This window comes from Ipomoea triloba, chromosome 2, assembly GCF_003576645.1.
Source record: "Ipomoea triloba cultivar NCNSP0323 chromosome 2, ASM357664v1".
In the NCBI taxonomy this organism is placed as follows: Eukaryota; Viridiplantae; Streptophyta; class Magnoliopsida; order Solanales; family Convolvulaceae; genus Ipomoea; species Ipomoea triloba.
This window is the reverse complement of record NC_044917.1, coordinates 9600432-9617018: the sequence shown is the minus strand read 5'-3', so window position 1 is coordinate 9617018 and position 16587 is coordinate 9600432. Positions and strand designations below refer to the sequence as shown.

Sequence of the window (16587 nt, the reverse complement as noted above, 5' to 3'; positions counted from 1 at the left end):
AAAAAAAAAAAAAAAAAAAAAAAAGAACAACCTGGGAAATAACGGGCCTTGTACACTCGAGCTACTAGAGAATTAGGATTCTTGATCAACCGCCAGGCTTGTTTGTCAATATACGGTCTTTCAGAAAACCAAGAATCTCTTTCTTTCTTCAACCCACCAGTGATGGGAGGCCTAAATAACGGCCTGTAGTGTTTCCTTCCCTATTCCTAGAGTTTGCACCGCTTCCTCTCTAATCGACAAACTCACATTAAAATTGAAACAAATAGCAGATTTGTCATAGTTGATTTTCTGTCCAGAAGCTGTAGAATACAAATCAAGAATTGACTTCATATTCCCACTCTCTTGTGCATTGGCTCTAAAAAACAGAAAGCAATCATCTGCAAACAACAAATGAGATATGGATGGTGTTCCTATGGCTATTGTTATTCCATGCAGATTGCTTAACCGCATTTGTCTATCAATCATAGCACTCAACCCTTCTGCCACAAACAAGAATAAATAAGGCGATAATGGATCATCTTGGCGAAGCCTGCGCTGGGGAGTAATGGGACCAAGTAGACGTTTTCAATGTAGAATGTGATACTTCACGGATGAGACAATCTCAAAAAGAATATCCATCCACGTACGATCAAGCCCCATCTTAAGCAAAACAACCTCCAAGAAACGCCATTCGACCAGATCATATGCTTTACTCATATCTACTTTCAGAGCTGCAATACCCTCTCTTCCTTGAGTCTTACGCTTTAAGAAATGATGAACTTCATAAGCCAGCATAATATTGTCATTGATGAGCTAGCCAGGTATAAAAGCATTTTGTACACCAGAAATAAGACCATCAAGATGTAGTTTTAGCTGATTAGCACAGACCTTGGATGCAATCTTATACAATACATTGCACAAAGCTATCAGGCGTATATCCATCATTGTTTCAGGCTTTGCCTTTTTTGGAATCAGAACAATGAAAGTGTTGTTTGCTTTCACGGGAAGTCTACTAGTCTAAACAAAATTTCTACAGAACGCTGCTACCCCACCTCCTACAATGTGCCAAAAAATGTTGAAAAAATCCCAGTCCCATCCCATCTGGCCCTGAAGATTTATTAGGGTGCATCTAGAATAAGGCTTTATGAACCTCATATGTGTTCACCGGTCGTAATAACATGGCACTGGCCTGAGTAGTGACCTTAGGAACAATACAATCAAGAACAGTCTTCATATCCCCTTTAATTAAATCACTTTTTTTAATTACTAAATTTAAACATATAAAAAATATATTCGATTTAATTTCACTTTTGGTCCTATGATTAATGGGGTCTTGTTAATTTTAATTCACGACTTTCAAAACTGTCAATTTAGTACCTTAACTATTCAATTTTTATCCATTTTTGTTACTTCGACCAAATTGCCGGTCAAAACTCACCAAAAGAAAAAATAATAGGTAAAATAATGAGAGTATTTTAGTCTCTGAAGAAGGTGCTGGTAAATCTGAAAATTTTACCTCATTATTTTACATATTAATATTTTCCAGTGAGTTGTGGCCTGTAATTTGGCCAAAGTGACCAAAATTGATAAAAATTGAATAGTCAATGTACTAAATTGACAATTTTAAAAGTCGTGAATTGAAATTAACAAGACCCAATAATCATAGGACCAAAAGCGAAATTAACTCAAATATATTCTCTGAGGCTATGTTTGGAAGCCCAGAAAATGATTTTCGGAAATCATTTTCCGGGCTTCCCGTGTTTGGCTACACTTAAAAACCCCAGTCAACGAAAAATGATTTCCATTGACCGGGGAAAATCACCCCAAAATGGTAGAGCAGAAGTCATTTTCCCCCGTTTTATTTCAAAGAAGAAGACGAACGTTTTCGCGGGAACCCAAAGTGCTCTTGTCTGGCGGAAACCAGATCTAGTTTCCGTTGGAAATCAGGGGTGGGATTTTTTTAAATTAAAAATATTATTTTTAATATTATTATAAATATTTTAATATTTTAAATAAAATAATAAAAATATATAATTATACAATTATACTCAATTTCAAAAAAATAACCAAACACACAAAAATAATTTTTCAAAATACATCCAAACACTAAAAATAAACTTATTTTTTAAAAAATAACTCATTTTTCAGATTTTTTTTTTTAAACACATAGCGGTAAAATTGACATTCAATGCAAACGTACCACGACACGTGTAATTCGGTCATCCATTGGCATCAACTTCCTGAATTTCCCTTAGTACCCATAGAGGTAATACGCCAACGCTATTCATTCCCGCGTACGCAATCGTCATTTCACTCATAGAGCTTCTGCGTTGAGAAAGTGAGAATGGATAAGCTACTAAAAGCTCTGCAAAGAATAATAATACATACAAATTACAAAATCCTCCGGCGAAAATTCTCCCGGAAAGAATCATCGGAGGGACAATGCATTCTCTGAGTTTCAAAGTGGTGGCCGATTTTAGTGCGGTGAAGAATCGGCCGGGGTCGACTCGACTCGGTCTAAGACTCGCTGATGTGGATAAGAAGCAATGGTTGAATTGCAGGGATAATAATTTGAAGAGGTGTAGAGTCGTTGCCTGTACTTCTGAGGGAAGTAATAGCGGCGCCTCCGATTCACCGATTCCGGCGGGTTCGACTCAGAGTCAGAATCAGAGTTCGTTCCTTTCGAGGAGCCAAACCTATGCTTTGTTGAAGCAGCAACTGGAAGTTGCCTCCAAATCTGAGGTCACAATCTATATTATATGCTGCACCTACTTAGAACTGTAACTAATTCAAGTTTCTTAGTAGATTGGAATTTCGCTGAATCATTTTTTATATCACTGTGGAAATAATTCAAGTTTTTAGTCTTACTCGAGATATTTGATTTTATACACATTTCTAGGATTATGAAGAGGCTGCAAGGCTTCGTGATTCTCTGAAATTATTTGAGGATGAAGAGCCTGTTTTGCGGCTTAAGAGACGGTTGAAGGAGGCCATTGATGACGAGAGGTTTGAGGTATGTTAGCTGTCTTGAATTGCTGTTCGTGTGTGAATGTTTGGTGTCTCCCGTGTTGGTCTTATTAATGTATTAATTGGGTAATGCAAGATATTTCAAACATTTCTTACCAATTACTAGTGTTTTGTGTTTGCCATGTGACTGGATTTCCATGAGACAACCGACTTATATTGGATTTCTGTCTCATACTGTGAGTTTGGGTCTACTCTGTGGGTTCTTGTATTTGCTCCTATGTTATATTGCTCTGCAATCTCAATCCAAACCGAACTAATCTGCAAGTCTAGAATGCCTAACTCAAGGTGTCTTATATTGTCATGAACTCTCTACCCTCTTTTGCTCTTCCCAACATTGCAAGCAGTGTTCCGGGGATACAGAGGGACATCAAGGAAGGATCTGAAAAGATAACCCGGGATGCCTCTAAAGGCTTACAAATGAGATTTATTTATACTATAATGGGAACATTACTGAAATCATACTAATTCATTTGTAATAGTATCACAATTCATTTGTAATACTTTCTAAACTATATGAGTATATGTCAGGCAACTAGTTGCTTCTGAAAACATGTTAGAACCTAACAGCTTCTAAAAAATATGTTAGGGAATTTACTACTTCAGTAGTTCCCAGGAAAACCTTACGGAATTAGTTATTTTCTAAAACATGTATGGGAATTAGTTACTTAAATATACACATTAGTCATTAGGTAGCTAGCTACTCTATATTTTAAAAAATCAGGACTAAGAGAAAATTAGTGTAATAAGCATAATAAATAGCATACTTACCAATCCTAATTTGAATACTGTCATGAGTGGTATTGGACCTTACGACATTATCCTAACACCCTTTCTATGCTCTTCAATCAATGAACAGCTTTTTCCTGGCACATTAATGGTTTAAAATATGTAGGAAAGACTGTAAAAAATTTGTGCAATATTAGCACAATTTTTACATAAGGATGGATTTTTTAGTGATAGGTTTATTCTGCTTCTAATGCTTATGCAACTCCTAAGTTTCCATTTTTAAATTGCCTTTTCACTTTCATTACATTCTAGGATGCAGCAAGGTATCGTGATGAGCTAAAGAAAGTTGCACCACACTCTCTTTTGAAATGCACCAGTGATGCAACAACACTGGTATGAATTTCTTCCAATACTTATTGCCTTGAACGATATGGGTTTTACTTCACTTCCACTAATGAGCCTGATTTTATTCCCCACCTTGCTCCACTGAATTTACTCTTAAACTGGAGGTTTTGCCTTTTGCAATTGCACTTTTATCTCACTATTGGATATTGCAAATCATCAAACAGCCACAATTTTCCGTGTAGATCTATATCTAAATTTTCATTCATAACTTCTATACCAACTTTATAGTAATCTATTGTCTAAACCACAAGGCGATTTAGGATTTTAAGATGTAAAAAATTAATTTCTTCTTTTAGTAATTGTTTTTATTTTACCGCTGTCTTTAGCATACTTGTAATGGGTTTATTGCCTATTCTATTCATGGTAATCTTGGTTTTAATTATATATTTTTATTTTGTTATTATGATTGTAATAAGAACTTCATATTGTCTGAGATGCTAATTTTGTCTAAACAAGACCACTTTTGCTTAATGTTGCCTAATTTTCCCCTTTTGATGGGATGGTGCTCGGTGAACAAATATTACTTTCAAGAAATAGTTATTTTAATTTTTGAAAAAGGAAGTCACTTGGGTTATACCATCTAATCTTTTGCAAGATAGCATGAATATATAATGATTATTGAGAAATTAGATGAGAACAATAGTTCTGGGAATGATCTTATTATTATCAATCCATTGTATTTAAAGTACAGGAAGTCAAGAAGATTTGTATTTATAAGGATACAAAGAGTCTCAGTCATGATAGGAATGGTAAATGTTATATTCTCAATAATACAGGGAGAGGAAGAAGGAATTCTAGTGTGCGTAGAATACAGAGTCATAATAAATTACACATCCTGGTTTACTTAAGCTTCCAAGTCCTTTTCATTTATGTGTTTTATTTTCTTTATCAATTTGAACTCAATACAGAATTGCCATTGCACCTTACTTAAAAGTGTGTTCCCCTTGAGTTTCAATACAGAATTACCCTTGGTTTTCTGATCCCAACATTGTTTAAACATCTTCTTTTGTTCCCTATGTTTTACTTTTATAAATTTATTGTAAATCCTATGAGTGAAGGGTATGTAGCATTTGAGAAAAGCAACATCTATTTTTGTTGCATATCGAATTCCTGGATTTTATTTACTGCATAGGAATCACAGAAAGTGCTCACCTTTATGGGTTTACAAGTGTTTTTTTTTCCCAATCATGTGGACCTCAAAATCAAAGTTCACCTTGGTTGAACCAAGGCACATATGAAATCCTTCTATATACTAATTTCAACTTGGTATGTTTTTGTCTAGGGAATCAGGGTTCAAGTTAGAAGTGTATATATAGAAGCACGAAGTCAGCCTTCTAAAGGCCTATATCTTTTTGCTTATAGAATTAGAATTACCAACAATTCAGATCGTATTGTTCAACTTCTCAGAAGGCACTGGATCATCACTGATGCAAATGGGAAAACTGAGAATGTTTGGTAAGTGATTAAGCCTTTTGACATAATGGGCATAACAGTTTTTGTTTTTCGTTTTTTGTTTTGTTTTGTTTTGTTTTTTTTTGTTTTTTGTTTCTGTGTGTGTGTGTGTGTGTGTGTGTGAATATTTCATTTCAAAGTTAAAGCTATTTATAAATTATAAGTTGTCCAATCTTTAATAGCATTATAACTGTTTCAGTTACTGTGGGCATTTAACCAGTTCCTTTTGACAGGGGAGTTGGAGTCATTGGTGAACAACCAGTTATACTCCCTAATACTGGTTTTGAATACTCATCTGCATGTCCATTAGGCACCTCGAGTGGAAGAATGGTATGAATAAAACTCAATTCTGTTCTTTCATATAATTGAATGTTTTATTTTCTTCCCCTTTCCTTTTACATGGTATATACTAATATACTATATAGAATTATAGATGACCGAAAGTTTTGGGAAATGGAAATAAGGAAACTTATATTTGAGAAATATGGATAAGGGTGCTTTGAACTACTTGTAGTTAATGTGGAAAAACTGCACTTTTTATTTTCTTGAGTTCAAGGTTGTAAAAGGCACTAGGTGCTCATCGGGCAACGCCTAGTCGCCCCCTAAGCGGGGGTGCCTAGGTATATAAAAAATAATTTTTTTGCCTTTTATTTATTTTAGGATTTAATATCAAATGATAAAAGACCTTTCATTTACTTTAGGCTTCAATGCGAAAGCGTAAAAGACCTTTTATTTACTTCAAAGTTTCAATACCAAAGCATAGAAGACCTTTCATTTATCAGCCTTTCACTTAAGGCATAAATACTAAAGCATAAAAAGTAGAGCCTAGGCACATAAATAAAAAACATTGTTTTTGCCTTTCATTTACTTCAAGGCTATCAAAGCAAAATAATAATAATAATAATAATAATAATAAAATAAATAAAATAAATCCTAACTCTCATCTTCTTTATCGAATGGAAAAAAAAACTCGGCTGACTCGGCCAAGTTGGGCGTCGACTCGGCCGAGTTGGGCGCTTAGTTAGCTGGCTAGTCGGCCGGCCAACTAAAAGGCGCTTAGGCTTGAAAATTCCCTAGGCTTAGGGGCGCCTAGGCCGATTTTTACAACTATGCTTGAGTTTGGGCATCTATTTAAAGTGTTTTTGAGTTTGGTAACTGACCCAATTAAGTTTTTTTTTTTTTTTTTTTTTTTTTTGAATTAGTCTCTTATCCCCTTGAGAAATATGAAGCTTTTAGCACTTTCATTTGTTCACATTTTCTACGTAATAATTGCATATTCCGTCTCCCTTTTCGACTCTTTCTTCTCAGCATGCCAATGCAAATACTTAGGGCATCCACAACTCTTCTCCCATTTTCTGGGCCCAACTCTTCCACATCACCATTTTATCTCTTCCCCTATTTTCTTTTTAATCCTTCTCCCCCTTTTTCTTCATTTTGTGGATCCTACTCCTCCATATCATCTATGATATGACTTTGTTAACTTGACTATAATTTTAATTTCAAACTTATAATATAATTTCAAATTTTGATTTTAAATTAAAATAAATTAAAATAAAGAAATAAAATAATTTTTGAATTACAAAATATAATTTAATTAAATTTTTTTAGCCTCAACAGTCAAGCCGTTGGGCCATATATATATATTTTTTAACTGATGGTCGGACAGTTGTCTCCACCAAAAGTGGTGCATGCAGGCACACTAGTGATGCATGCGCCACGCGCCCTGACCCCCTTTTCTCCGGACAGAACAATCTCTCCGGAGAAAAATACTCCCCTTCCCTCCAACCCTTTCTTGTCCTTTTCTCCCCACACTGGAGATGCCCTTATAGTGTTAAAGTATTGATGGCTTGAAGATTTTTGGTACAAAAATGGCTTAAGTTGTATTGTGGTATGACTTGAAATTGGGAATGTGATGATTAATTATTCCAAAAAATGGCCTAATATTTCAATGCCTTACTATAATTCATGTAGATCTTTATTTATTTATTTTATTTGAACTGTATAGGAGGGTGACTATGAGATGAAGCATATTGATAGGGTAGGCTCTCGAACATTCAATGTGGCTATTGCCCCCTTTTCCCTCTCCACATTTGGAGATGGCACGGACAATCTTTCAGATCAGGAACTGTGGAAATTGTGAAGATGAAGTGGAAGTTGTATCCTTGGTATGTACAATATCTATTACATGTATAGGTGACAGCTAATGGTATTTAGTAAATATGCTATCATATTCATATTTTTGTTGGAACATATTTGTTTAATAGCTTTAGATGGTTTGGGCAGGAGCCATTTTTCTGTTTGTCACAATATATAGTAAGCAATCCATTCGAGACGTTTTGTAAACTAGAAATATATCAAGTGTGTTTTTGGAAGGTTCTTCAGTCTTACACATGCAGAGTAGTAGTTTCTGATACTACGTTGTTATGCGTTTAAGAATTTTGACCAAATGGTGGAAAGTCACGATCTCGAAAAAGTGGACACTTTTCTTAATAATGGACAAAAGTAGGACGTTTTAAAAACGTGCACAAAAATAGGAAAAGATACTTTGGGACATGTGTTTGAGGTTAGAAACGCATGTTTCACTTGCTTTTGTCATTTTTTTTTTCTTTTTGAAATACCGAACTCAAAAGCAAGTTAGACGTGAGTTTGATCTATCTTAAAAAAAAACAAAGTTGCTGCCGGCGAACAGTTGGGTTGCCTTCTCTTGCGAAGGAGAAGGCTTTTGGTTGCCTTTCCCTTTGCTAGAGAAGGTGACCCAGTTGGGTGAAAATTAATATCCACAAGGTCTAGAGTATATCACCTAATATATTCATGGATGATGGATGCATCAATGTTAGAAGATGAATCTCATTAACTGAGTTTTTGATGTAGTCATCCAGAAGAGAGCTGCTATTCCCAAGTGTTGCCCCCTCGCTTTGGTCTCCCAGTAGCTCGCAGTAATCTTCACCCCTTCCTCCTTCCAGAAGTTGGAGCAACTTGAAGGCGTAGGCTTTTGTCCGGCGAATGCACGATGAATGCACGTTAGGGGCCAAGACATATCAACGGGTTTGTTGAAATAGGATTTCAAGAGCACATCTTTCTCTCATTTGTTAATGAAATGAACCATCCACAAAAAAAAAAAAAATCATAAGAACTGGAGAATAATATAATTAGCAAGTTATCAACAAGTATATATCTCGAAATAAAATTTCAGTCCCCTCAGAAGAATATCACCATTATATTCATGGATGCATCAACTTAGGAAGACGAATCTCATTAATTGAGGTTTTTGATGTAGTCATCTAGAAGAGAGCTATTGCTATTCCCAAGTGTTGGCCCCTCGCTTTGGTTTTCCAATACCTCGTAATAATCTTCTCCCCCTTCCTCTTTCCATGACTGTTTTTGCCTTTGCATGTCCACCACATGGTGTTGGGCTATATTTTAATGCACAAGCAGAGAGTTATCGATGCACAATATTCCATAAAGGAATACGCAACATACTGTATAAGAATGCACGATCAAAGCAATATGAATGCACGATATTCAATATAGAAATGCACGACAAGTGCACGGTAGGGGCCAAACAAATAATCAAAATTCATAAGATCTGGAGAATAAAATAAATTAGCAATTGTCAACATGTATATATATCTCCAAATGAAATTTTAATCTCTCGTAGAAGAATCTTAACGATCATGGGTGAAAATTAATATCCACAAAGTCTAGAGTATATCACCATTATATTAATGGATGCATCAACGTTGGAAGATGAATTTTATTAATTGAAATTTTTTATGTAGTCATCCATAAGAGATCAGAGCTACTGTTATTCCCCAAGTGTTATTACTACTAACTATAAAATTTGCAATTTTTAATTTGTTTCACAATTTGTACATTATTTGTTTTTTTTTTCCTTTAATTTTAGCCTCTAATTATCCACATTCACAAATATATGCCCTAATGTTACATATTTTCAATCCAACTTTTCCTGCATGCCTCAGGTTAATTAATGACTAAAAAAAAAATCATATTCAACTTCTCCTCCTGCATGCTTCTAGGTTAGTTATTTTCACCCTTTTGTTCAAAAAAAGCAGTTAAGTCAGTTGAAAAGTTTTCACTTGCCATGAGAATAAAAGGGTCAAAGCAGTGCAATGGAATTGATAGATCAGGGTTAAATGATGCCCAAACAAGGTAAAACCTCTAGCCATCATAATCAAATTGCTCTAAGCCATCCAAGTATTCCCTTGGGTGTATGAAGAAACCACCATCACTCATGAATTCAACCTTAGAGCATCCTTATCAATTTAATTCTTTGTACAGTTTTTAAGAAGCCACTAAGAAAGAGAGTGAGAGGAGAGAGGAAGCAAAGGGAAAAAAAAAAAAACAAAAACAAAAGTTCCGACTTGGCTAGAAAAAAGAACGAAAAAAAAATAAAATTAAAAATTCACTATTTACGCGCCTAGCGGCGCGTGCACCCCATGTGCCAGCTAGGCGTGCGGCAAGTGCAAAAAATGTGCACCTCATGTGTTTTTTTTGGCTTTTTCTCCTTTCACTTTGTAAGCACTGGGGGCCACAAATAAACCATCCTTGCAGAAGTTTTAAATTATAAAAAACTCCTCCCCACACTAATTAAAAACCAACTCTTAAACGCGAGAAACCGATGATTAATCATCGTTCTTTTTTCTCTGATAGATGGTCAGAACTTCATCTGGGTTCGAATCCTACTGGGAGGTCCACTAGACAACAGAAATTGTTGATGAAACATCTTTCTTTTGTCCGGCGATCAGAAAATAAAGAAATGATTCATTTATTCAAAATCATTACGTATTTACAAAATACTGTCTCAATTCATTCTATTTCATTAGATCCGAGATGTGATATGGTTCCGAAGGATGACCCAGATTTGGACAGTTCCAGTAAGATTTCATTCTTTAACAAAAATCCATTTTTTGATTTCTTTCACCGATTCCATGAACGGAACATGGGAGGATACGCGTTACACCACGATTTTGAATCAGAAGAGAGATTGCAAGAAATGACAGATCTATTTACTCTATCAATAACCGAGCTGGATCTGGTGTAACATAAGGGATTTTCTTTTTCTATTGATTCGTACGGATTGGATGATTTTTTAGTCTGAAAAAATCAAATATAAACCACAAGTCTGGATGCTCTTGAAGCCATTCTTTGTGAATGGTAAAAATGGGATTTCAAAGGTGTTATCATTTTTGGTCTTGTTATCGAACTCCATGAGGGAATTGAAGGAACAAAAGAATAAGCTAAGCCAAGAAAATTGGCGGAATGGAAGAAATGGAGGACTTGCTATTCACCCCCTTTTTAGCATTTTAATAATCATTTGTTATGGTATGCATTTATTCATTATAGTTATAGTAGAAAGAATATTATTAATTGCTTTGCAAAATCACAATCCATATTTAGGTTATTTGCGTATTTAGTATCCATTATATTAATCATCCATCAATATGCAAATATTTTTACAATATTAATTAAGAGACACGATTTTCAAACGCTTATTAATTAGGATAAATATAATATATTAGATTGCATAAACATTACAGGCCTGAACATACGCACCAAAATAAAAATTATTTTTATTTTTCAACAACACTCAAATACACGCACAAATAATACACGCACAAATAATACCCATCCTCCTTCCAGAAGTTGGAGCAACTTGAAGGCGTAGGCTTTCGCACGATGAATGCACGTTAGGGGCCAAGACATATCAACGGGTTTGTCGAAATAGAATTTCAAGAGCACATGTTTCTTTCATTTGTTAATGAAATGAACCATCCACAAAAAAAAAAAAAAAAAAAAAAAANAAAAAAAAAAAAAAAAAAAAAAAAATTCATAAGAACTGGAGAATAATATAATTACCAGTTGTCAACAAGAATATATCTCGAAATAAAATTTCAGTCCCCTCGGAAGAATATTAATCATCATGGGTGAAAAATAATATCCACAAGGTCTAGAGTATATCACCATTATATTCATGGATGCATCAACGTAGGGAGATGAATCTCATTAATTGAGGAATGTTTAGTACATATTTTTATTTTTCATCTATATATATGTTTTTTCAAAAATTTTATTTAGATGCTTAGATTTTAAGTGGGGATAGACGAATAGTAGAGTTTTTTTTTTTTTTTTTTAAACTGTTGTAGATGTGATAATTTGTTTCCTATTTTCTTGGATCATCACTACTGCGAATTGGACTTATGATTTCTTTATCATGGATGGAGTGTTTGTTAATGAAAAGTGATTAGTAATTTTTTTTTTTTTTTGCATTTTTTTTGGGTATAATATTACCTATATTTGGGTGTTGGTGTATATTGATACATATGATTTTATACTATTATTTGCCCCATAATTTAGTTGGTTTTGTTGCTTATTTCCTTTACCTTGATGAATTTGAGGCTCGTTTGTGTATTGCATTTATTTAATCTTAGTTTATTCACGAACGAGGAGCAAAGGAAGGATTCTTGGTCATCTTGGACAAGTTTTCGGAGCATAGGAATCTACCCAAGGTCGGAAAGGAGCAACGGAGCACAAAAGAAGTCAGAAGACAAGCAGAGAAGGTACCTCACGGCCATGAGGCTGCCCGTGAGGCACTACACGGACAGCAGTGGGCCACCGCACCTCACGACCACGATCCCGGCCGTGAGGGTGCCCGTGACCCTGCTACTGTCCAGTATTTAATGACGCAATTTGCTGTCTTTTTAGGTATTCCGAGCCCAAGTTTAGTTCATTACAATTTTCCTTCTCTTTAGAGTTTTCCATAGCATAGATTAGCACCGTTTTACATACTTGAATACGTTTCCAAGCTTGGAATCGTGGTTTGGATTGGATTTACTCTTCGAGATTGTTAGTAAAGTTCTTCCTTTTAATTCTTTAATTTCTCAGATTTATTGCTATGACTTCCAGTTAATTCTTGCTTTGCTTTGTTTACTTTAATAATGAGCAAGTAGTTCGTTTATGGGTTTAGATTAGAGATCTATTGTTAATCTTGATGTTCAATTTGTGATTATTGCATAAAGGGATTGAATCATTCACCTAGGGTTTATGTTGAATTGGGGATTGAATTCTACTTGTTATTAATTGGTGGCCACAATTGATTGCTAGTTTAGGAGAGGGATTCATTACAACGAAATTTGGGTGAAGACCTCGAGCCTTACCATTTTCAACCTAATTTTTCATACTATGAGAATAAGGGTAATTCGGGGGCTTACAATGCTTAGGTGCTTAAGACTATGATTAATGCATCACGAAAGTGGGGCAATCCTAGCCTAATTATATTTATTGATTACGAAAGTAGCTGAATTGAATTCTTGTGTGCATTGCCCATAAATCCCTAGGTTAATTCTTCTGTCCCTAATTCTAAGTTGTTAGAACATCAAGATTGCAATACCCTTAATCTGACCCATTTCTTTATCATACAATTTATTCATTAGTCAATTTATTCCCTTTAATTTCCCTATTCAGTTATCATTTACTTGGATTCTATTTTATTCAATTGCTCTAGTGCCTAGAATTTCTTAATTCACACAATTACGTGCCATAGCTCCAATCCTCAGCGGAACGACATTTTACACCCTCATATTTACACTCACAATTATACTCATCATATATGTATGAATTTTGGGTAGTACGTGCATTCGGTTGTGTTGGTTGTGCAAGCCAATGTTGTAAATTGTGTATCGTAGATTGGTGAGATATGCACTAGTGCACTTAGTATGGTGCACCATAGGACATTGGGATGTCCACCGTATGATGTTGGGCTGTGTTTGAATATACAAGCAGAGAATTATCGATGCACAACATTAGATAAAGGAATGCTCAACATACTGTATAAGAATGCACGATTAAAGCAATATGAATGCATTGTATTTTGTATAGTAATGCACGGCAAATGCATAGTAGGGGCCAAGCAAATAATCAAACTTATAAGAACTGGAGAATAATATAATTTAGCAGTTGTCAACATGTATATATCTTGAAATGAAATTTCAATTCTCACAGAATAATCTTAATCATAATGGGTGAAAATTAATATCCACAAGGTCTAGAATATATCACCATTATATTCATGGATGCATCAATGTAGGAAGATGAATCTCATTAATTGAGGTTTTTGATGTAGTCATCCAGAAGAGAGCTATCCCAAGTGTTGCCCAGCCCCCTCGCTTTGGCTTCCCAGTACCTCGCAATAATCTTCTCTCCTTCCTCCTTCCATGACTCCGTTTGCCTCTGCATATCCATCCTATGATGTTGGGCTGTATTTGAACCCATAAGCAGAGTTATCGATGCACAATATTTGATAAAGGAATGCGCAACATACTGTATAAGAATACATGATCAAAGCAATATGAATGCACAATATTCTGTTAGCAATGCACGACGAATGCACGGTAGGAGCCAAACAAATAATCAAATTCATAAGAACTGGAGAATAATATAATTTAACAGTTTTTAATAGGTATACATCTCGAAATAAAATTTTAGTCCCCTCAGAAGAATCTTAATCATCATAGGTGAAAATTAATATCCACAAGGTTTAGAGTATATTACCATTATATTCATAAATCATAGATGCATCAGCGTTGGAAGATGAGTCTCATTAATTTAGGTTTTTTTTTTGTTTTTTTTTTTTTACATAGTCATCCATAAGAGAGCTAATGCTATTCCCCAAGTGTTGCCCCCGCGCTTTGGCCTCCCAGTAATTCGCAATGCACAGCGAATGCACCGTAGGGGGCCAAGCAAATAATCAAATTCATAAGTACTGGAGAATAATATAATTTAGCAGTGGTCAATAGGTATATATCTCGAAATAAAATTTCAGTCTCCTCAGAAGAATCTTAATCATCATGGCTGAAAATTAATATCCACATGGTCTAGAGTATATCACCATCATTTTCATGGATGCATCAACGTTCGAAGATGAATCTCATTAAGACTCTGTTTCGCAGAGCTTATTTAGGAGCTTATAGCTTATTTTATGCTATTAATAAGCTATAAACTCTGTTTGGTAATGTTTCTAAAATAAGCTAGTAGCTTAAAATAAGAGTTTATTTTTGAACGCTACCTAAGATAGCGTTTCAAAATAAGCTAGTAGCTTCCTAACTCTTTTTTTTTTTCATCTTTAACCTTATTATTTTAAAGCATTTACCCTTCTCAATTAAAACCTTTTTGGCTAAACCTTTTTGCTTTTTCTCTTCAATATGTTTGATTGTAATTTCAATTTGACATTTGTGTTTGAACATTGATTTTTGTATGAACTAATCTTATGAATTATAAACATTTTGTTTTACTTTATATGTTTTCAAATATATGTCCTTACTTTATATTTTATTAAAATATATTGATTTTACTATTTTATATTTTAATATATAAACAAACCTATTTAAATTTATAACTATTTAAATTGTATGAACATGTCTTTTTTAATCTTTTTACATCTATCAGCTTATCAAAAAACTAATTTTACCAAACACTTTTAAGCATAACAACTTTTCAGATTTCAGCTTCGAGCTTATAGCTTTTCAGTTTTCAGCTACTTTTCAGCTTTCAACTACCTTTTCAGCTAGGTTTGCCAAACATAGCCTAATTGAGATTTTTTATGTAGTCTTCCAGAAGAGAGCTACTGCTATTTTCCAAAGTGTTGCCGCCTCATTTTGGCCTCCCAGTACTTCGGAATAATGTTCTACCCTTCCTCCTTCAATGACTCATTCGGTCTCTACATATATGTATCCATGCAATTTCTTTTATTATTACTACTAATAACTATACATATTGCAAAATTTACAATTTTTAATTTGTTTCATAAGTTGTACATTATTTGTTTTTCTTTAATTTTCACCTCTAATTATCCACATTTACAAATATATGCCCTAATGTTACATATTTCTAGTCCAACTTCTCCCGCATGCCTCTAGGTTAATTAATGATGACTAAAAAACACATATTCAAGACAAACCAATTCAAGGAGTAATAATGGACAACAAGGTGTCAAGTCAAATATATAATGACTAAAATGTAACGCTAAAGTATAATGTTGTATTGCGATTGAGGACAATATTTTATAAAAATAAATAAGCTAGCATGAAATAAAAACATTAACTGTCACAATTCAGAGAACAAAAATATAATTTTCATAGCTATAGACTAGATAAATTCATGCCCAATAAAATAAATCTCAAACAAAATAATTTTCCTAAGTGTACTTGGAGTCTTGCCTTCCGTTCCTCGAAATATTTCTGAGAAAAACTTGAAATACGATCCATAAGTTTGTGCAATTTAATTAAAAGTTTAGCTACAATATCAATTTTTTTTAAAGATCTGCTCAAGATGACCAAACTATTTGATTGTTTAAAACAACTACTCTGATAACACTTGTTGGTCCCTGACAACCAAAAGTTTAGAAGGGGAGGGGGCTGGGGTTGAATAGAATTTTTAACAATTTTAATTTTTTTTTTCAAAATAGCTCTAATAGAGCTTGAGTTTATAAAATCAAAGCTTGGAAATTTGTATCCTTGCAGCGGAAGTCTTGAAGCTTTTTGTTAAAATGATGTAGCTAAGTTTTGTGATTTCGACGTGGTAGTGTGTGTAAAGAATGGGGTTAGTTAATAGTAAAAGTAATAAAAATGAATGAGATGAGACAAAGAATTTGTATAGTAGTTTGGAAGTACTTTCGCACTCCACTATTCTCCTTACTCAAGGAGGATTCCGCTAAGTATTTGGTTACACAGACACAAAGCGGATCGAAGCCTTCAACTACTTCCGGTTGACAGTCCTTGAGATAGGGGTTAATCCTAAACTTGCCTTGTCTTTCACTACTTGATCAAAACTACACAAGGGTTAATCACCAAGTCGCCTTGCTAGGTTGACCCCCCAACTTCCTTCAACTAGAGAGATGGTTGTAGGCTAAGTGTTGGATTTGATAGAATCAAATTGATTCCTTATTAGCTTAGAAGACTTGATTTAGCAATAAAATATTTTCTC

At 34.3% G+C, this 16587-nt stretch overlaps 1 protein-coding gene across 1 annotated transcript; it reads left to right on the top strand.

The window, feature by feature from the left end:
• The first annotated feature begins 2362 nt into the window (after positions 1–2362).
• Positions 2363–7976, top strand: LOC116005966. The gene is made up of 6 exons (XM_031246202.1): positions 2363–2721; positions 2879–2992; positions 4045–4125; positions 5420–5592; positions 5823–5919; positions 7595–7976. Exons 1-6 carry the CDS (start codon positions 2422–2424, stop codon positions 7727–7729), a joined length of 900 nt encoding a protein of 299 aa, XP_031102062.1. The 5' UTR covers positions 2363–2421; the 3' UTR covers positions 7730–7976.
• Positions 7977–16587: the final 8611 nt, after the last annotated feature.